A 24,199-nucleotide genomic window follows, 5' to 3' on the forward strand; every position below is an offset into this window, starting at 1 on the left:
GTAAATGCTTTCAGGCAATGCTTTATCAATATATGTCATCTAGAATTGTTCTTTTGAGATACATGATCTTTTGTGCAATCTGTCTTACTTTTATTTTCTCTATACAATTACTTTGGTGGCTGATAATATTATAGAACAGGATAGTTCACACGTTTTACCTCTATGACCTGTCCATGATGATAGAAATGGTGATCAGTGCACTGTCCAAACTGAAAATATATTTTCATTTCCTGCTTCCTCATTTCAGAATTTAGGCACTGTCTACTCATTTGCTTTCCTCAAAGCAACTGATGGTTTCTGAGACAATGGTGATGGAAAATGACCTCTGATGTGATTTTAAATGTCCATAGATACAAAGAAAGACTATATAGCCATAAATAATTCCTGAACATACAAAGTACACTTATTGCAACATCTCATTGCTTTCTTTGTTAATCATTGGCGCAAAGCTCTTACACCTCCCCACCTCACATTTTATTATTCCATCCCAACTTCAAACTGTTCAAGTTTCTTAAGTACTTAAGTAACAGAGAAAGTCCTTTTCTAATGTCAGGCATAGACAAGATTGGATTTTAGTTAGCTGGCAACAGCTAATGTTTCTCTGTGTCACATTGAATTGCATCCGTAGCTCAGTTCTGTGGGTGTCTACTGATTGTAGATAATGCCAAGTCCAGAAAGCTACACCATAGCAGAGTTGAGGTCAAATATGCTGCTCAGTCTTTGCTCTCCAAAGCATAACATCAAAACACAAAGCCAGCGTGGCAGTGCTGCAGAGCATCTGGCCTCATATACAGATATGCCATAACCAGCAACCTCTGCTCCACCTTTAATACTTAAACATTTTAGAGTAAAGATATTTGACTACAGTCTGCTATTCTTCAGGGAATTTTATTTGTAGGATCTCATTGCTCTCCCCTGCCACACTGCCACATGGCCTTCTATGGGGTAATTCCTGACTGTCTTCCAGCTCTTCTTAATGTTTCATTCCAGAGACAGATTTGTCCTTTACTCCTGAAATAAACTCACATTTTGAGTTAAGATTTTCTTTTATTTTTTATTGTCTGTTATTTTGTTGTTATTTTTAATCAGTTAGCTGAGGTAATGGAAGTCCTGATGTCACTACAGTTCCTGCTGTGCTCTAAACCACAGTATCATTTGCCTACTTATTCTATTTTGACACAACAGAAATAAGCTAGCCAAGCAAATCTCCAAAATTAAGAACCCTCCTGATGAGTCTTCACTACAAGGAAGAGGCTGTGCTGCAAGTACTTCTTTTATTATGTCATTTAGGCTTGCTTTAACCAATTCCCTGAGAGTTAAACATCTAAATATTGCCTTCCTTAGAGGGTGCTAAACTTTACTAATACAATCCTATGAGTAAAAAGTTCTTTAGTATTTACAGATGAATATGTATATTTATTTGCACATTATGTACAAGCACTGCTGTACTAATATATTCATTTAAATTATTTACTAGATGCTTTCTCTAGTCTAGGAATCAGGGTTACAGAAGAGAACAAATGTTACACCTGGAAAGGACCGTAAAAATTAGTCCAGTCCCTTTGTTTAGTTGGGCATAAGACTGAAGCATAGAGAACTAACATTATCCTAGAATCACATAGCAATTGATTTGTCAGTGCTCTTTGGAAATCATTCTAATAAACTCCCAGACTAACTCATGGCCAAAGAAAAGAAAAGAAGGAATAATGGTGTTTTTGGTGGTGGTTGTTTAACAGTCCACATAGCTCCCCAAGCAGAGCTGGTGGGCTCTTGCACTCATGGACCTTACACTTTAGTAGGAGAGAGACAGACTGTATAAATATAAATAAGTAAAAGACATAATATGTGATATGGTAATCACTATTAATGGGTGAAAAAAGCAAGAACAGAAGGTAAGAAATACTGAGGGTTTAATGAAATAAATTGTGTATACTGTAGAATATATTTATAAAAGTCATTCATTTATGATCGTAAGTCATAGTCATTCTTATTAGACACTCATAAACATTCTTATAATAGAATGAGACAAATAAATACAAAGAGCAGTCCCATGACTTTTTTCTAACTCCTAGATTTTCTTGTCTCCTAAGGTACATTCCAGTTACCAGTTTAGTGTCAATGACCATGGTTATATGAATTAATATTCAGTCATGAAAGTCGCTTCATTTTTCATTACCTCAGTTTGATGACCAATAAATACAATAAAAGGCTCGAGAAGATTTGAAATGTGACTATTAATAATAACATGCTAAGATTTTATAATCTTTGAAAAGAATAATTATCACTTTGGGAATTTCTGTTTGAAACCAGAAATGGCTTAATCAAAAATTTCCCAGCTGCTCTCTCCAAATACTAGGTTTTCCCTATTTGTCCTCCATCCCTTATTTATTTGGTCAAAGTATAATCTTATGTTTGACATTTTCCAAGAAGATGCATTTTAAATAAAGAAAGTAATATGATAGATAATAAAATTCAACTATGTTCTGTTTGAATATTTTATATATTTTACTATATTTTGATAAGTTTAGCAAAGCTATGCACACAGACCAAGTGTAATGGGTCACAAGTTTGAGCCCAGCCAAAGAAACTGAGTGACTTAGAGAGACCCTGCCTCAAAATTTAAAAATAAACAAATAATAAAAGCAAGTCCGAGCTGTAGATCAGTGTGAAGGCTCTGGGTTCAACTTCAGTACTTTAAAAAATACGATTCAAACTGTTATTTCCTAAAGTTTAGGACTTTCTTGATCACAGTGTGGGTGCCAAGAATCAGATAGGACTTTCACAGAGTGCAGCAGGTAAAGTGAAGATGCCAGGCCCTAAGACAGATGCTTTAGGCAGCCACTTCTGCAGGAAAAAAGCCTAAATGTGCAATTTTCAACATAAGCCACCATGTAAATTGTTCTTAATTATTGCCTACGGTAGTCCAGACTCTGTTGTCAGCTTCTCCCTGCCTGGATCTTACCCAACAGTTTACACAGCTATCCTGGCCATGGATCTTGAAGATCTGTGTCCAACATGACCATTTAGAGAGCGGTTTTGTCTATTAAACCTCATTTGGCCACAAAGACTCTTTCTGGAACTGGAGAAGCTGTTGCAGCCAGGAGTAGACTCCTGACATTAATCCCATTCTCCTTTGTTCAGGATTGCCAGTCCCATGGCACAAGGTTGAATGCTTTCTCTACCCAGAACTTGATTCTTTTTACAGGGCAAGGTAGGGTCTAAGTAAGTGTATTTTCAGTCTTGTTACAGGTTAACAAAGAATAGACAAACAAAAATGAGAATAGGGAGAACAATAAGAGGAGTTCTGGGGTTGGAAAAACCTAAATCTTGAGGTCCTCAGATAAATATAAGACTAGAGGAAAGTAGCAAGAGCTAAAATCTTTCATGTATCCTGTAAATAGTTTTTGCTGTTACTGTAAAGAGAGTTGGAATTATGTTTAGCTAAACATATTGGAATTCAGCATATCTGTGACAGATCCTGTAGCCAGAATTTCTGTTTGAAAGCAGCAATAGCTTAATCAAAAATTTCCCAGCTGCTCTCTCCAAATACTGCATATTCCCTATTTGTCCTACATTCCTCATTTATCTTATGTTTGACTTTTTCCAACCAATATGCATTTTAAATAAAGTAATATGATCGATAATAAAAATTCAACTATGTTCTGTTTGAATATTTTATATATTTTACTATATTTTGATAAGTTTAGCAAAGCTATGAGCACATACCAAATGTAATGTTAACATACTTTAGAATTTTTAAATGGGTTTAGGAAATTTCAGATAGTTTTTATAAAATAGTTTCTTATTTTGCAGACTGGTATATTTTATTACAATGAGCAATTCTGAGTTTGCAGAATCTGCCTTAGTGCATAATGTAATGAGTTTCCCAAAGGTCAGTGGTATTGTATGTTAGGAAAAGAAAAGGAGAAAAATCAGAGTGTTAGTGTATAAAAAGCCTAACAAAAATAACCACAGGTGCAATCTGTTTAGCCATTCAGCAATCAGTTACTACACATGTGCCAATCATTGCAATGAGTGTAATTTGGGATAGGGATGGGGAATTAGGAAACTCAGGCTTCCATTGTGTTAAGTAAAGTAAACCATGCCCTTAAAAGCCAAATACTGATATGTGGAAGCTTAAAGAGTTGATTTCATAGAAGTTAAAAATAGAGGCTCATAAGGGGAGACAGGAGTATCATGATACAGTTAAGCAGGAAGAATAAGTTGTAGTGTCTTATATAGTACAATAGGGTAAGTATAATCTACAAAAAATTATTATATTTTCTATAAAGAGCAAGTAGAGAGGAGTTTGAGGGTTGTGAGAGCTCAAAGAAAATAAATATTTATGGAGATAGAAATGATAATTACCATTTAATTATTATGCATTGTATGCATGTATAGAATTTTCATACCATACCCCATAAATACATATAGTAAAAAAGAAAAAAGTAAACTCAGTCCTTAGTGCACCCATTTTCAAATAAGATGAAGTAGTATTTATAAGACTTACCCATGCTTGATATTTGTCAAGGGTAGATTCTGTGCTTTTCTCTTCTTTTTTTCTTAGTAGAAAAGACATTGTGTGAACACATCATAGTTTTTTTTTTAATATAATTGCTGAAAAAATATATGCCAAGGAAGCTTGCACGAGTTCAGGGTTCTTTTGATTATAAATGGCGAGGCCTCAACCAAAACTAACTTAAGCAAAGATAAGAATTTTTTCATCTTGAAAACCAGGAAGGTAGTTTAGTATGCTGGATCCAGAGGGACTGTGTGGTATTTTTAGGGCTTCCTTGGGTATCTTGACCTCGTTCTCTCCTAGTGCTAAATTCTTTCCTGCCTTGTTTATACTCCAGAGTTCAGTATTCCAGCCTTGATACCCTAGCATAATGAAACTTCTTTGTAAAAATTCATCTATCAGTTCCACAAATGACTCTAGCTGGTTCTGTAAGGGGCTTGTTCATCCCTGAACCAAAACCATGTCAAGGTAATGAATATTATAACTACCTCAGCTAGGTCCATATGCTAGTCTATGAATGCCCAGGTAGCTGAAATATTATGATTAACAATTTCCCTATGACCATTTCAAATGAGAGAAATTCCCCAAAAGAACATCAGAAAATGTATCTTTTTTTCTTTTTTCTTTTTTCTTTCGGTATGTCATTTTCAGGAGTGACTATATTGCAATATCAAATAGCATCAGCACCAAAATATTAACATGGTGCAGTGCTGTATTACAATGATGCAGTATAGGGTATACTATGTATAGTATAGTATAGGGTATATATATGTATATACCCTATATATGTATAGTATAGTATAGGGTATACTATGAGAGCAGTAGGACTGCAGGGTCTCTCAACCTCAGAAGCATTAACATTTTGGGATAGGTAATTCTTTACTGGGGGAGTGAGGGGGTGCCCTGTGCATTGTAGGACATTTAGCACTATCCCCAGCCTGAGTGCACTAGGTTTCAGTAGCACTCACTTTCTCAGTTGTGACAAACAGAAATGTTCCTACACATTGCTCTGTCAGAGAAGAGGGACAGAATCAACCACAGTTATGAGCTATTGGTATATAGCTAGAAACATCTGGGCTCAAATTCCAGTTCCACAATTCACTGGCCATAGAATCTAAGGCAAGTAGTTTAGGCTTTCTGGATACTGTCTTTACTGGGATTATATATATATTATATATAATATAATATATATAATATATAATAATAATGTATAATAATATATATATATTTGGTACATAGAGTTTAATTAATCAATGGTAATAATAGTTTCAATTTGGGGGAGGTTCAATAAACCAAGTATTTTAGATGATTAGCTCATTTAATATTAAAAATATTTGTCTGGGGTAAATACTGTTATGACTCTCATTTCCAGATAAGAGAACTGAGGCTTAGAAAATATTAACAACCTACTCAAGGTGTTGGTGAAGTTCAAGTCCATGCTTACTTTGAAAGTGTATGCTTTTGCCTACTAAGCTATACTGTACAAGTCCAATTTTCAAAGGAGTCTCCATACCACAAAAGTTCTACCTAATGAGATAGAAACATCTTTAATTATGTATGCTATTCCATCACAAGAGAAGTGTTTCCATTGTTTCCTATTAGCAAAAGAATTTGAGTTGACTCATGCTGTTTGGAAATATAAATCCTTTCTGCAGTATTTTGCATCCTGATGTTAAAAATTTATACAGTGTACCTTATTGTTTTTATATTTCTAAAACATTTAATCAAATTTTAATGATTGACATATTTACCCCATTACCAAACACATTTCACAAGCATGTTGAATGTGCACACCTCTTGCTGTTTACTAGCGTATGAAGGGGTTTTTCCCTTTTTAAAATAAATTGTTTCAAGGTAATGCTTTATGATATTTTCATCTAAGTTTAAAGTACTTGTTATTTGCTACATAATGGGAGTATATTATAGTGCTCGAGCTGTACAAGCTCTGGAGATGATACCAAGGGCACCGTGTTCTTCCTTCCAACACTTACACTGTAGAACGTGCTTAAAAGAAGAAAATGGAAGCAAAACATGAACAGCAGGCAACATTAAATAACAGATCCCCACAGAGCCAATGCATAGGGAAAAAAGTAACACCACTTCAATGAGAGGTGACTTAGCTCAAGCTAATGATCTGAATGCAAGACTAGAGTCTTGGGTTTTGTTTTGTTTTGTGCTTTGACAAAAAAAAATTTCACCTTGAAACAATTTGAAAGCCAAATGCCTCCTAGGTATGGTATCCTTAGGCATATGCTACTAAGCTAGTTCACTTTCCCAAAAAACATTATCAGGGAGCATCTCATTTGAGGCTTACTGGGAAACATAATGCTACTTCAGTGTTTTTGTTTGCGCTCTCTCTCTCTCCTTTTTAAAATCTTCTACATAATAGTGAGTTTTGTTTTAGGTTGCTTTTGAAGCTTACCTGAGGGGTGTGGGGAATAAAACCTTTAAGGCTATATATATATATATTTTTTTTTTTTTTTTTTTTTTGGTACCGGGGATTGAACTTGGAACCTTGCGCTTGTGAGGCAGGCGCCGGAACTACTGAGCTAAACCCCCGGCCCTATAAGGCTATGTTTTTAGAAGTCATGTGGTTAGAATCAACCTTTTGACCTTATCTGAATTGATTCTTTGTTTCAAAATTTAAGAAGGAAGAAAATAACCTTTTTGGTTTTTTCTTATTTGTTCTTATAGTTCTATAACCTTTCTCAATTATGGCTCAGTACTTCAGCCAAGAATGGTGGATGCGTAGAATCCACTTACCTAGAAATGCAGTATGATTTTATGACTTAGAGAGTCCACTCATCTCCCATTTTTGCTTCTGATTAGATTTTCCAAACTCAACATTATTATGTAATGGTCCTTGTGTAATGATCTATATAAGATACAGTAAATTGCTAAAAATCCATTCCCATTATTTCAACCTCTACTATTACAGAGAGACTATTGTCTTTACTTGAATATGTATTCTACTGAAGCAGTTTTCAAAATGGCCTATTCCTTCTCAATTTTTCAGTAATTCTTACTATCAGTGCATAGGCAATTGCAGGATTTTAATTAAGTAAGTACTAATTATACTAACACCATGTATGTCTGCTACATGGGCTGGAGTAATAGAGAATATTAAAAGATGCAATCAATCACCATCATTAATAATTTAAATAGTAAGGTTCTAAGTAAAAAAAAAAACAGTAACTAAAATGAAACTACTATAGTTTCCATAGGAAAAGTTTTAAAGGAAAATTGTTTTCAACTAAATGACCACAAAACTAGATAATGTATACATATTAGCAACATTTTCATTAAAAAATTAACTGTACCTTCAATTTCTATTTAGAAGAAATTTATTTACTGTCTTTAGCTGTTATGATTTTTATTTTCATTCTCTTTGGAACATTTACAATGAGGACATTTTAAAATCCTTTTTTTATTTGCACAGAGAAACTTTTTTTTATAGCTTTTAGGTATTTTTAGCGGACCTGAGAAATGTATTATTTGGAGTTGCCTAATATCTTTCTAAAATCAAAATGATGCACCAATGAAGAAATTTTTATTTTTCCCCCTGGAGAGTGCTTAAGAAAATGGCCTTGAGTTTTAAGAATATTAGCTGCTTAAAGAAAAATAGTTTCAAAAAGTTAATTTGGAATGTGTCTTTGTTTTTCCAAAAAACATAATTTGTTGTAATGGAACTGGAAAAGTAAGAAATTCTTATGGTGCCCAAATTTTTCCTAGTTTGAGTGTACAAGAATATACTCTGGGCCTCTATGGATTTTTGTCTCCCTACACAGATCCATGTGTGCACTAAAAGCTCTGTGGCATTCAAACCTTTCAGGGATGAAGCTGAATCCTATATTCAATTTACAGAAACCTCAGTTCTAGAGGGAATACCAAATCTCTTGGAGATGAAATCTACACTTTCAATGACTAGAAACATAGCTTTCTATGGTGAAAGTTATGATTACAGGCAGTGTCCAGTCCTTTTTTCTTTATTACTGAGGAGACAGACTCGCTCAAAACAGAGAGCTAGCTGTTAGTGACAATTTAGGACTTCAGTGCAGGTCAGGCAGCTCCTTCGTATTACTTTTTTACAAAGTTACACAACAGGTGTTAGTTATCTCAGACCCAAGTATGATTTTCAACTCTTACGGATAAAGATTTTCCAAATGATAAATCATGTCACCAACAACCTTTTAAGCCATGAGAGTTCTATACATCATATTGTTCCCCACGTTGTCCATTCATTAAACAACTGGAAGGATAGTGACCTACTAAGGGACACTTTCCATTTGAATAAGTCCATGACATTCTATTGTGACTTTCAAGGGTGGTGATGAAAATTTTCTTAAGTGTGACATTTTAGGGAAGTTTTATCTTAAAAGTGAAATCTTAGGACAACTAAATTATAGATCAATCTTTGAAATGTTGTTTTCTTTCTGTATCTTATTCTTTCATTAGTTTATTAATATTTTTCATTAGTACACTGAGTTTGATTTGATTCTTGTTTGTATTTAACTGAATTTTACATTCTGTATGTTGAAAAATAGTGAAAGAGCCTCGCAAGCACAAGATCCCGAGTTCGATCCCCAGTACAAAAAAAAAGAAAAATGTGAAAGAGAAGTATAAGCTTTTAATAAGTATTATTTATAACCACTTATTTTTTTCTCCTTTTCTCTCACTCTCGCTCTCTCCCTCCCTCTTTTCTTCTTCTCCCAGTAGACACAACCATTATACTGTACAGCAGGAAAGACTTTTTTAGTATCACTGTGCTATGAATCTAAGTATCCTAATCTTTATGAGCAATCATTATCACAAAAAATAAGCTGCCATCTCCCTTTTTTCTGAAATAATCATGATGATTATTTAGAGGAAAGATGTACATAAAGTATTTCACTTCCACTTACTAGTGACATTTCAACCCTTGCTAAATTTTTGTGTGTTTTGTTTTCTTTTCTTTTTTAAGGCAAAGTCTCACAATGTAATTCAAGCTGGCCTTGAACTTACTTTGTAGCAGAGACTGACCTCCAACTCACAGTGATCCTCCTGCCTCAGCCTCTCAAGTTCTGGAATTACAAGCATACACTACTAAGCCTGGCTTCTTGCTAAATTTTTGAGACCATTTCTTTGAAAAGACAGTATGAATAACTAAATTCAATATGCTTCTCTTTTGGAGACATTCACCTGTCTTATAACAAAAATGGGATACTCTACACAGCTGAAGTGGTTCTTGTTCATTGGTGTAGTTTAGGAATCTTCATATAGACTGTGTAATCTTTGTTTGGGTTCTTTAACAAAAGATGCACAAAACCTGCTTTGGTTCAGAAACTGTTAACACAATTGGAAAATTCATCAAATTCAGCAAGAGCAGAGCAGTCTGCTACATGCCCCACCTGAACCTTATGTTGATTCTAGGCTGTTAAAGTCGCAGTGTCATTGACAGGGAACCAGTATATATTTAGAACAAACATGCAGGTTTTAGATAATAACTTTTGACAGAATCTAATTCCTTCTGCCTCTGCATGGAAATTATCATTGCAGTCACTTTTATACTTTTTCACTTTATTTTAATTTTTCTTACATTTTTAAATAAGGGTATAACCTTATATAACTCTTCTCCCAAAGGATGACAGCCTATGAATATCATAAAACCAAATTGTTAGAAAATTCTCCCTAGTTAATTATCACCCCTTCATCTCCTAAAACAACAAACCTCAATTAGTCTTTTAGACAAAGCACCACATATGCTGCTCCCTGTCAGTCCTTAATTAAGGAATCAGAAAGTACATGCAAAGCAAAACTTTTCACTAAAAAAAAAATGTTTATGAAGATGAAGATGTTAATATAGGTTTCTCAAGCTACTCCAAAAATAAAGCTTTCAGAAGTCATGCACCTGGCAACGGGAGCTCCATTGTTTGCCTTGAAAGTCACCATGCTCCATGATGCTGGGAACTTATGGAAAAGAGAATTTCAAGAAGCTCAGCTTACTCAGCTGAGAGATTAAAAGTGTTTTTGTAATCCCAGATCAAAGGGTTAAACAGGACAGGTCACAGCCACGGATGAAGGGAGAGACCCAGAATTTTGATGAACCCCTGCATAATTTCACATGTAGGAGGAACATAATCACAGTCCCATTTGGGTAGGATTGCTTTCACTGCATTTTGGAGACCAATCAAAAGAGAAAAAGAAAAGGCAAGGAGGACCATAAGGAGTCTGTTTCAGAGATCAAAATGAGAAATGAGTCATTTGGAAAGAGGATTTTAAAAAATAAAACAGATCTAAAATATATGTCAGCAGTAGAATCAGAATGACTTAACTTATGACTCAAAAATTAACTTAGGGCCAGGAATTTAGCTCAGTGGTTCCTCTGCCTGCCTCCCAAGCACGAGGTCCCATGTTCAATCCCCGGTACCAAAAAAAAATTAACGTTGATTTTTGCCATTTGCTGGTGAGGCTGTTGTTAAAATGAAACCCTTCTACCTTGTTGGTGGGAATGTAAACTAGTCAAACCGTATAGAATTCAGCATGGAAATTCCTCAAAAACCTAAAACTAGAAATTCCACTTGACGCAGCTATTCCCCTTCTAGGTATCTTCCTGAAAGAATTAAAGACATCATAGTATAGCAATACATGCATACCCATGTACATAGCAGCTCAGTTAAAATAGCTAACACTTGAAAGTAGCCTATATGTCCATCAATAAATAAATGGATAAAGAAAATGTCATATTTATAAACAATGGAGTAATACTCTGCTATATAGAAGGATAAACTTGAGTCATTTGTAGGAAAATAGATGCACCTTAAGACATAATGTTAAGTGAAATAAATCAGACACACAAGCTTAAATATTACATGGCTTCTCTTATTTGAGAAACTTAAAATATAAATAAAGAGTAAAATAAAAGATAGGTAATAGAAAGTAGAGAAATAGTTCTTTTTCGAATGGAAAGGGAATCAAGAGATGGAGGGAAGATGATGAAGGGAGGGAAAATGGATTTAAAAATGAATTGAAATGTGTTATGTACATGTAGCACCTCCCCACAAGGAATGAAGTCATTATGTAATGCAAACATGTACCAATAAAAAACTGAGAAAAATTAACTTAATTTTGAGCAAAAGGAAAAAGCCCAAATGTCTCCTTGACCACTGCCTTGATTGAACAATGATGGTGACTTTTGCAAATGACAGAAATTCCAAAGAAAGATCAGGCTTAGTCTTGGACAAAATAAATTCATGCTCCCTTTATGAAGTGATATGTCCTATAGTGACAAATATACAAATCTGGATAGAAAGCTGAGCTATAGCTATAATATATGGAAATCATAAGCAAATAATGACAGTGAAAGCATGGAGTGCGTGAGAGCACAGAAAAGAGGATTTGATATCTAATTTGGGGGGGATAAGTTGGGGATGTGGTTCAAGACTCAGGAGATATCTTCTGTACCACTGCTGTGATTCAGAGGCATCTGCAATGAGAATTCTACCCTAGAGAAAATTATTTGCCATGTGATACTGATTCAATATGTTCATCAGTTTGAGCTTCAGTTTCCTTACCTATAAAATATATGTAACAATACTTATATAATAAAAGTATGTTAAGACCTAAGTAACAAGTATTCCAAAACCTAAATTAGGTAAGCTGTGTTAAGACCTCACAACTTAGCATATAATAAACTTTCAAAATTATATATTTCACTTGAACCCCAAAGCTTGTTAAAAATTGAATTCATCATCAGCTTGGCCCCCCAAATTACTTTTCTTCATGTATCTTCTATCTTTACCAATCCAAAAGCCTAGATTTATTACTCTTTCTTGCCTTCATTGCAACCTCTCATCTCACCCCCATCATGTATTCCTGAAAATCAGTCCACTTCTTGTCCAGGACTACCATTGCCTCCATGAAGTCCATCCTGACCTCTGGTCTAGATCACTGAAAACCTCCTTCTGACTATCTAGTGCAGTGGCCTGAGTGAGTTCTTCTAAATGGCAAATTTATTATCATTCACTTATATCATTCACTTGCTAAAATCCATTTTGTTTTTGCAGAAAGTCCAAGTTTATAGCATGCAAAATCATACATCATCTCAAGAGATGATATATTTTAACTTAACCTTCCAGTCTCTTTGAAGACTGTATTCTAGCCACACAAATTTCCTTTCTTCCAGGTCCCGTCTCCTCTCTTCGCCCCACCCCTTTCACCCTCCTAGCTTCCACATGCCCTTTAAGACTCAGCTCCTCTACTCTGAGAAGCCTTCCTGAGACTAGAAAAGTAGTACTGTTGTTTGCTCACATAGCACCCCATAGTCATAATCTTTGATCTCCTTCAGTAGATTATGTATTTCCTAAGACAAAGATATGTCTTACTCATTATGTTATTCTTATATTGTAGAATGACCAGTAGTATGTTTTAAGTGATTAATGTCTATCTCTCTTGTTGAATAAGTTAAAAATCCACTAGAAAGGTATATTTTTAGACAGTTGTAGAAATTATATTTTAGTTTCTTATATAGTTATCTTTGAAGATAGAGTTTTTAGGTACATGATCTTAAGCAATTTAAACCTCTCGTGTATAAAATTAGAATAATTATTGTACCTACCTTATACTTTTATTTAAGTGTTGTAAGAACCAATACATATACATTATTTAGGACTAATACTTTGGAATTACTCAAGAGCTCTCAATGATTAATTGTTTTTGTCATTGCCACTGTTGTATTGTTTTATTGCTATTGACATACAATGTTTTATTACTATTGTCCTATTAGATGGTTTCATTTGTTCTTGACACATGTCTTGATCCGGGGCTCAGGTCAAATTTGACGAGAACATGAGTTAAAGAACTGAAGAAATTCAAAAGCAGAGGTCAAAAAGAAGAAAAGTCATGGGTCCTCTGATCTTCCCCTTGTCCCAAAGACGGGTGTCCTGGGGACCAGACTCCACTGGACATTTAGAGGGTAAATGTTCTAAGCAAAGGAGTCTACCCTCTTGTAACTCCTTCCCTATAAAGAAAAAGCATGAGAGCAACTTTGTCAAGAGGAAATAATGCCAAGCAGTCTGGAGATACCTCAAAAAACTGGAATTAGAGGTCCCATTCGACCTAGCTATCCCTCTGTTGATTATCTTTCCAAATGAATATTAACTATTTATAGAAGTTGTCTGGGAAAGTCTACCCCCCATTAGTGGGGCCAGTATAAAATAATAATTCCTCTGGAGAGGGAGAAGAAGATGCCAGTGAAAATTTGGGTTAAATCAAGTTCCTCTTCCTTAAGGAAGAGCAAGCCCTCAGTCTCAACTTGGTTATTCAGGCAAGATCTGCAGAATGTTTTTGGAGAGTGCTGCTTGATGCACCTTTTTCTTTTCTTTTTTTTTTTTTTGGTACTGGGGATCAAATTAGGGTCCTTGCACTTGTGCAGCAGGTGGTGATGCACCTGTTTTAAATTAATATTTCTTCCAGAGGGGACTTCAAATACAGTCATGCTTGTGCTTTGAGTCCATTTGGAGTAGCTTTATACTCCAAGTTTTTTTTTAAAAAGTCTGTTCCACTATCAAAACAAATCAAAAACTTTCTAATAGCTTTTTTTTAGTCAATAGCATATATTAATGTATGGGGCACTGTAGTAAATTATGGAAATGGAGAATACAGAGGCATATTTCTTCTTTCCAGAATGCATAACCTTGGAGGATAGGCAAACGAAGAAATTGCAATACAAAATAGTAGATGCAATAGAAATTTACATAAGATGGAGAAGCATTCAGAAATGATTAAGTTGAATATTATATTTTACAAACTATGTAGTATATTTTAAATTTATCCAGAATATTAAATTTAAGATCCAAATAAAAATATTAAAGTTCAATTAACATATGCTATGACAAAACATAATATAGTAATCAATATATAAATTTTGTTGGGGTACAAAAACAACAGAGGGGCCAGGGATTAACTCAGTGTTGACTATCAAGCTCAACTGGGGTGGAACTTCAATGGTTTTGTCTAATGTAATTCTGTGTTATTTTTTCTTAATTACATTTCTAAGCTACTTACAGAAGTTTTGGTATATTACAAGCATTTTTACACACTCCAATTTTACTAAAATATGGAACAAAATGTCTTAAAAATCAAGCCTAGTTGGTAGCAAAAATAGTCAGAAAATAGACAAGGAAAATATCAATGTCTTTCCAGTTGAAGTATTCTGTTCACAAAGACACTGATGGGATTATGAGAAAATCCCTAATACTGAAAAACAAGTTAAATTTTAGCAGTTAAAATGTTTCTAAGATATATTACTGCTTCTTTTTTAGAAATTGCCTATAACATAAATTCAGGGTATTTTAGTCATGTCAATAAAAAAAAGAAATTAAAATAAGATGTCGGTGTTTGTAAAAAAGTTACAGAAAATATTTAGATGATGCTGAAGAGGAATTCTTATGTGTTTTAACATTTGTATTCCTTATATCTTGGTTGTTGGAGTGGGTGAGGTGAGGTTAAATTGAGCCTGTATGTAAATATTAACTTGATCCTCAGCTTTCCCACCTCAAAAATAGGGAGAATAAGTCCTTTCCTTTCTTTCCCAGAGGATATAACAATTAAGAGTCACATGAATACTTTTTGAATGTTTCAATAAAAATAAAATTACATGAGTTCATGATCAATTATACTGTATTCCCAGGGCATAGAGAAGTCCTACATTAAACAGATATTTGCCTGCCTGATCTCATATGTGATTTCCTAAGTACCAAGAAAAATATTTGTTCTCAAAAAATATTTGTGACTTAATTTTTCTTGCTTTTGCAGGTTCTTCTCCCTACAGTTGTGCTGTCTTGTACAACAGCCAATGTAACTATTTAAATTTAAATTTTAATATTAAAATGAAATTACAAATTCAGTCCCTCAGTCCTTTTAGCTACTTTTCAAGTACTCAGTGGCAACGTAAGACTAGTTATTGTCATGTCATACAGAGAGAACTTCTGAAAGTCACCAAAAGTTCTGTTGCAGACTCAGACTGAATGTCCCTGTTGTTTTGTAGCTTTAACTAGCCATTGGTAGCACTTCAAAGATTAAATGACCTCAGAAGTTGTGGGAAGATGACTTCATAGTCAGGTCAGTGTCAGACCATGAGAAAGCTAGTAGTGAGTGAAAAGGTATTAAATGTAGGATAAACAAGAAGGAATGAAAGTTGGAAAAGAATATACATCGATATTATAATAAAAAGCATAACCTATGATTCATAAAATTATGTTTTAGCAGTATTTTACTTAATTTTCACCTAAAATATTTGTCACATAGTGCTTGCACTAAACACAGCAATCTAATGCTGACTTTCTGATGTTATTGGGTTTTAAGATATTCTAGCTATCAGTTATCACACAAAAACTGTTTGTGATAAAACTTAACTACCTTATGTATATCAGTAGCACATGTTTAAAACATATTTTCCTCTTGTAGGACTCAGCAGGTCCCATGGAGCTACTTGGCAATTTTCCCTCAGAATTTTTGTGTTTATCCTTGCTTGGACCTTATGTATTCATCAGAAGTAGTTTTCTTTGTTTACCAATATTTTGGCTTCTACTGCTTGTGTATACAGAAATTATATTTTAACGTATATATTATTGTCCCTAAAAGTAAAAGAATAATCTGTGTATGTTTGCATTTAGGTCATTCTGTCTATTGAAGAGGGTTACAGACTTCCAGCTCCAATGGGCTGCCCAGCATCTCTACACCAGTTGATGCTCCACTGCTGGCAGAAGGAGAGAAATCACAGACCAAAATTTACTGACATTGTCAGCTTCCTTGACAAACTGATCCGAAATCCCAGTGCCCTTCATACCCTGGTAGAGGATATCCTTGTGTAAGATGCATAATGTTGATTTTTTTTCCCCTTGACAATCATAATTTCTTTCAAGATACAGACAAGAATAACAGGAAGAAGGGGAAGAGTTTGCCTTGATAACTTTCTAGTTGTTGACCTTGTATAAAGTATACTTTGTCAGCTGAATAGACAAATTATTAATGTTAAAGAAAAATGTGGGTATTTTTTCACAAGCAAACAGCTTCCCCTTCTCTTTTCTCTGTATCTAATCCTTCTGAATTACTTTGTTTATATTATTTTCCTGTATGGGTCTTTGATATTTATATATCTTTCTTTACTGATCCTTCCTTACCTTTGTAAGTAGGATTTATGTTTGTCCATGCAGCTGCTCTAATTTTTTTTGTTGTTAATTCTGTGTTCTGTCCCTCTGATCACACCTAGCCACTATTACTTTCCATTCCTAAAGCCAGAAAAGGATGGTTGGCAAGAAATTGAAGGCACTTATACACCATTTTATATGTAAGAGTTGAGAAGATCTACTCACTTCTCTCTAAAAAAGCAATTATAAGACGAGTCCAACTAAAAAATTGTCATCTATGTCTGAAAATATTACATTTAAAATGCCATTAACTTGAAAATATATCTTTACTTTTAGGTCAAATTGAACTTAGAAATAACCAAAACATTTCCATTTCACTTTCCCAACTGAGGGGATTGTCAAGAGGATATACAGGCATTCAACTTTAGGTCACTAGTTCAAGCCAGTGTGGGGTTTTAGTGACAATAAGGCCAAGGCTCTTCAAGGACTATTTGAAACAGACCTCAGTTCACGGAAGAACATATAAGAGTTCACCTCTAAATCACTAATTGGCAGCCTCAGTAAAGTGAAGCCAAGCATGAAATAGCTAGAGATTAAACTATTACTGTAGCCCATCTTCCCTAAACCAGTCCAATATAGGAAGCAGTAAAGGAATAGGGGATGGTGGAGGAAGGCACTTTGGAGTTCACCATTAAAGCAATGGACATCCATTTAGGGATTTAAGCAAGAAAATGACATGATCACATTTGCATTTCTGAAAGATCACTTTAGGATTGATTTAGATAGACTGTGAATGCAAAACAGGAAATAAAACTGAAAGCAGAGACAGTTGCACATTTTCAACAAGCCAGGCTAGGAAAGATCAGGACCTACTTTCTAAAATGGAAATAAACTTGGAATCAGAAGATAAGAGGATGAACTAATTATTAGTCAGAAAAACCAGTGTGTCACTGAATATAAAGAAAGGAAAGAAACAAGGAAGGAAGGAAGTAAAAAATCAAGAATACTTGTCAAATTTCTTTCTTCAATAAGCTGATTGATGGTATAATCAGTAAAATAGAAATAAGAAGAAATTTTTGGAGTAGAAATAAGATCTTTTTGAGCATGCCGAGTCAGCAATGCTGTGTGATCTCTAAGTGGAAATATCTAGTAGGTAGTTATATTTATTTTGAATTTCAGGCTAAAAGATCTGTGCTGTGTATGTAGATTTGAATATCATCACCTAAGATTGTAGTGTATGTTTTAAGTGTGATTCAGATAACCTATGAAAAAGACAAAAAGTGCAAGTAAATAGAGGAAAATAATACACTCCTCTGGAACACCAAGATTTAAGACATGATCAGGAGAAAAAAATTATCAATGAAGGCTAAAAATGAAGAATCACATGAGTAATAAGGGATATGGAGAATGCCATGTCATAAGTCAAAAGAGGAAAGAGTTTCAAAGAGCACGATGTCCAAAGGTTGACAACTTCAATAAAATAAAAAGTAAAATATGTCCAATGAATTTAGCAACGAGATATTCAGATGTTCATGGGTAACTTTTGCAAGAGTATTGTCAATAAAGTTGTGTAGGATGGATTATAATAAAAGAGGAATGAATATGAAATCAGAGAGAATAATGTGTAGCACTTTTTTTTTGTTTCCAGAAACCCATCTGTGACAGGAAAGGAAACTAGTTATGGGAAATGTTTCTTGGTTTTTGTTTTCATGTGTTTTATTGAAGAGGCTTGTGCATGCTTTAATATCGAAGACAAAGTCCTAATAGAAAGCAACCAGGAAGTGAGTCTGTAATCATGGAAGGCGACAATTTAATCCAGGCCTCTTGTAGCCTGTACCTTTCAACAAAGCTGTCTAACTGTGCTATGATCTGTAGAAGCAGGCAGATAAAAGTCTTATTTTTATCTTTTTTTTAATTTTATTTTTTTTGGTACCAGGGATCGAACTTGGGTCATTATGCTTGCGAGGCAGGCGGTGGAACCACTGAGCTAAATCCCCAGCCCCTGAAAGTCTTATTTTTAAATAAAAGCACATTGAACAAGTTCTTGTCTGTATTTCCAAGATTATGAATTATCATCATATTTGGAAAATATTAATGAAGGATCTACAATGGGAAAATGTCAAAAAGCTGGAAGGATCCAGAGGTCAATTCAAGGTGAAGGGCGGTATCTGTGGGCCTGAGCTTAATGATTTAGGGAGGTATGTGGGGATGCAGTAGACCCAGCTAATGTATGGCAAGCTCTGTGGTAACCCCACCATAAGCAGCCCTGGAGCTGGGTGTTTTTTATAAAGTTGGCAGCCTGATTCGATTCTAAACTCTAAACTCTAAGAAACTAAATGGAAGTTTTTGTGACTGATATACTATCCTTGTTTCTGACAAAGACATATATGTTACTGCTTTTATTCTTAATATATTTTTGTTTCTAAGGGTGTCATGCCTGAACCTTATTGGCATTCTTATTTTCTGAACATCCTGAATGGTTCCTATTGCCACTCTTGTACCCTCAATATCACCTGCCCACCCCGTCCCTGATCTCAAAACTGAGACTGTTTAGGGATAAGAGACATAATAGATTAAAGGATAATATTGGCTAAAGAATACCTGGTTTGTTTTATACTTATGAAACTGTGTCAAGCCCCCCCTCCATGTGACAACCCCTCCCATCTGCAAAATTCCCAGAGCCCAGACATCTGTTCCAGAGTGATATTGCATTAAGAAAATATGACATAGTATAGAATTTTAATTTTTTAATCTTTCCTCCTACATGTCTCTCAAACATGTAAATGAATCTAAATGTATAATCCACAGCCACTCATACAGACTCTCCCGCACTCTCCTTTTCTCTAGTATCCCTAAATTCCCAGGTTTCTCTCACACTTCTATGCCAACATAACTCTCTCCTCTATGAGCTCCCCATTTTATTCCACTCTAATTGCTTTTTTCTCAAGAGTTCACCTGAGAAGGTTTTATACTTTATTTTAGCAGAGTAGTAAGAGGGAAAGGAAATTAAAGTGACAAAAGGGGATGAAGAAGGCTTTGAAATCCACAGTTTAATAATATTATACTACTACACTGGAAATTCATAAACCTTATATCTGTAATCTTTCCTTTAAAAAAGAAGAATACTTAATTTTTAAAAATATTGATAAGAGAAAGTGTTCATTTTTTAGAGCAGCAGTTCTCATTCTTTCTTCTATTGACATTCTCATGCCTAACACATTTTCATTGGGATATTCAGAGTTCTCAACATGCTTGCTTTCTCTCCTAATCAAGTATTGATATGTAACTAAACATGATACTATACAAATATAACTTTAAATACAATAAAGTGTAAAAAGTGACTTGCAAAACTACCACTTCAGTTCAGGCAGCCAACCTTCCATAAATGTATTCAAAGTGGCCCATATTCACTCATTTTTACAATAGTCTTATAATCACCTTTCAAATAATTACTTATAGCTGTCATATGGTACAGCATCTGGGAGAAAGGTCCCAACTTGAGCCCAAGGTTTTGTGTGGAACAGCATCTGTAGCAATGTATGACTGTGCACTTTTAAACAACAATTGCTCCCACTTCCCCAACACTCAAGATCAACCTAGTAGCTGCTCCCAACTCCAAGTATACTCTCATATAGTCCTGGGTTTTCAGGGGACCTGTAGTTTAACACCACAAAGTGTCCCAATGAACATACAGCATCCCTTCACCCAACCCTCCCTACCTCTTGGACTTCAGCCACATTGTCCTACACATTAATTCTCCATCTTCTTCAGTCTTCACCCTGGATTCCTCCATGCTTCAAAGCCTACTGAACATACTAGGTTGCAGCCAGCTGGTCAGTGTTCTTTGTGGCAAACCAATGATGTAATGGGAAAAATAACACTTTGGTCAAATCTTGCTCTAGGTCCCCACCATGTCAATGATGAAAATTTTTACAGATTGTGTGTAAGCTTCTTCACCATCAGCTCAAAGGTGGTATCCAGGGATGAGCAGCAGTTTCTCAGATGGAAAGTGCCAATCTGTAATGGTCAATGGCCTGGGAAATCAGGTTCTGCGAGGGCTAAGACACCTTATGAATAGTCTCACTACCCACTGAGCAATAGTTAGCCATATTTTAGGATTTTAGCCCTTAGAAATTGCTACCACTACCATTTGATTAGTATAAGTATATTGTTGAACATTCAAGCTCTTGGATCCCAGTAATATATGATTGATAAAGGTTGAGAAAGGTTCATACCAATACCATAATTATGAATCTCTCCTTTGGAAAACTGTGATAAATGTTCTAAGGCTGAATGGTGCTAGCCCTGCATTCATTAGTAATGCACCAATAATTCAGTTAATAATGATATTTTATTATTGCAATAACTTCTAACAATTTGATATAAAATTTTCCATTCATTTTGTGAAGATCTGGCTCAGTGCTGCCTAGACAATATACAATCAGCACTTACTAAATTGTTTATCTCTATATAACATATAATGGATGACTTACTTGTTTTGACTTTTTCTGCTAGCACTTGAAATTATGTTTTTTGTGATAGAGAAATCAGTGGCTGACCAAAACCAGTGAAGTTAAATGATAAAGTTTAGTAGAAGGAAGACAGAATGTGAAGTACTGATCAAAAGTGTGCAACTTGTACCTGCCTATTAGAAAATATAAATTCAATTTACATGAACTACTAGTACAAGAAAATTATTATACTAAGGTCAACAATTATAGAAATACTTATACAGATTCTAATATATATTATCAACAATAACAATTACTGCCATTTGTTAAATGCTTACCATGTGCCAATCATTGTAATATTCACTTTCCTCATTTATGTCACTTAATCATCACTGTTAATATCCTCATCCTTCAGATAAAGAAATGGAGACACCAAAGTGCTAACTCTTCCAAAAGTACACAGTCAAGTAATTAGCAGATCAAGAACAAGATTCACCAAATCCAAATCCCTTGTTCTTTCTACTATAGAGTATGAAAATCACTCAGGATGGCAACATATTTCTCAGTATAGAACTATTTTAGGAGTATGATTATAAGAGACAACATTTTTATATTTCTAGTTAGATTTTTTTTCTGGGCTAAATAAGACTTGATACATGGAGTATATTAAAATCCCCAAAGTAATTTTTAGTGTAGCACAACCTGTTATTTTATATCCCACTGGGCAAATACATGGATGTAAAGTATATGCTCTCAGCCCTGGGAATAAGTAGCAAATGATTGCCCGTATATTCCCCAAACATCCTTCTACAATGCCCAACCACTTGAAGAGCATTAGGTGGAAAAAGAAAATAATAACTAGAACAATATAGAGAAATGAGAAAAATATGGCAAGAACATAGTTCCATAATTATATCTTCAAGCATTTCTGTAGATTGAATTTTTCTAGTGTTGGCAAATAGCATGCTTTGCTTCTTTTTCCTAGGTATGTCAGACATTACTAATCAACACAACACTCTTTCCTATGCAGCTCAGACATCAGTTCACATATGAGGACATTTTGATAGCCACTGCCAATGCCTTGCAGTTGTCATGTGATACAGAATCTATTTCTAATCCTGGATTATTTCCTCACAAAAATAGTCTTTCTTTGAGTTCAGGAACCTATTGTTCTGGCTCTCGGGATCATATACAAGTAGTCAGAGTTGTAAGAGATATTTTTAAGTATTATTCCTGCTCTACACCTATTCCTCCAAATATTCAAACATCATCTAAATGTATAAATTCACTTTTAAAATTTAACTTTCATTTACTTGAGTTCACAAATTATCAACCTTATCATGTAAATTAATCACAATTATTTTACAAACTGAAGATTTCCTGAAAATAAAAGTATGACACAGCCCGGGAAGAGGCTCTCCCACTGCCATTCCACACTCTTAGAGCAGAGAAAGTGAGCCAATCCCAATGCCCAGGAAGAGGCTCTCCCGCTGCCATTCCATGCTCCTAGGGCAGAGAAGGTCCAGAAGCATCACCCCCAATGCCATGGAAATGAGAAGACATGTAAACAAGCCTCAAAAACAGCAACCTACAGCAACCCCAAAGGGAAATGAGATGGAACAATCTGATACTTAACCACTGGCAACAAAAGAGGATCTGGAAAAAATTAAACCAGAAATAATTTCTAAGATAACAGCAAGGATTGTGCCCATAGTGCAAGACATGATTAATAAATCTAGAGAGGACACAGATTAAAAAAAATAGAGGAGCTGAGGAACATGATGGAATCCCAACATAGGAAACAAATGGAATCCATAAAACAGATGCAAACAGAATTCCAGGAGATTAAAAACTCCATCGAAAGTCTACACAGCAGAATGAATCAATGTGAGGACAGAATTTCAGATATAGAAAATAAGATTGCAATTAGTGACCAGGAAAAGAAAAATTGCTTTAAAATAGTAAGGGACCACGAGAAATCAATCCAGCAGCTGCTAGACGATGCGAAGAAGAATAACATAAGACTGATTGGAGTCAATGAAGAAACAGGAGAGAGCGCAGATGACATAAAAACAAAACTGTTCACAGAAATGATTCCAGAAAACTTCCCAAGCAGGGGAAAAGAACTTGACATACAGATAAGTGAGGCATATAGGACTCCAGCTAGCCTTGATGAAAAAAATGTACACATAGGCATATAATAGTTAGGATTCCAGAAACCTAACTGAAGAAAAAAATTCTACAAGCAGTGAGAGAAAAGAAACAAATCACATACAAAGGAAAGCCCATCAGAATCACAGCAGACTTCTCAATGCAAACCCTCAAGGCAAGAAGAGCTTGGAGTGATGTATTTCAAGCTCTAAAGGAAAACAGCCTCCAACCCAGATTGATGTACCCTGCAAAACTATCTTTCAAAATTGATGGAGAAATAAGATACTTTCATGATAAAGAGCACCTCAGGAACTTCATGAATACCAAACCAGCACTCCAAAAAATTTTAGACAATATCCTAGGAAAAGACAATGATGATCACAATCCCAGGAAGCCCAGCAGAATGAAATCTGCTTGGCATGTCAAATTAAACGCAAAGGGGGAGAATCCAACAAAAAGAAAAAGTCATGACAAGGCTTTTAAAACTTTTAACTTCATCTCCCTAATGAGTATATAATTCAATCTTGTTATTGTTCATGATTAGTATTTTTCTGATTCTAGTGTTGCGCACCTTTCCTTGTGCTGTACTGGCTATTTATCATCTTCTTGTGTCCACTTTTTAATTGGGTTGTCTATTAATGAGCTATAAGAGTTCTTTATATATTCTGGTCATAAGTTATATGCATTTTAAATATGGTCTGTTCAAGCACTACTTTTCATTTTAACAATGTTATTTAAAGTTCTAAATATTCATGGAATCTCATTTATCAATTTTTTTCTTTTATACATCATGTTTTTTGTATCCTAGGAAGTTCTTGCCTACCCTAAATTCATAAACATTTTCCCTTATAATTTCTTCTTAAAGTTTTATACTTTTAGGCTTTCATATTTAGGTTCATAGATCCCTTCAAGTTATTTTCATGTATGGAAATAAAGGGTTGAGGTTAATTTTT

General features: G+C 34.7%; 1 protein-coding gene across 1 annotated transcript in view; it reads left to right on the top strand.

Annotated features, from left to right (window-relative positions):
* The window catches only part of Epha6 (EPH receptor A6), a 916,320-nt gene that overhangs the window by 876,918 nt on the left and 15,203 nt on the right, over nucleotides 1–24,199 (top strand). The window contains 1 exon segment of the mRNA XM_021238833.2: nucleotides 16,171–16,364. Within this exon segment, the coding sequence (XP_021094492.1) occupies nucleotides 16,171–16,364 (194 nt within the window).

This window comes from Heterocephalus glaber, unplaced genomic scaffold (assembly GCF_053883595.1).
Source record: "Heterocephalus glaber isolate CG9 unplaced genomic scaffold, H.glaber_assembly_v1.0 deba00000122, whole genome shotgun sequence".
NCBI classification, from domain to species: Eukaryota; Metazoa; Chordata; class Mammalia; order Rodentia; family Bathyergidae; genus Heterocephalus; species Heterocephalus glaber.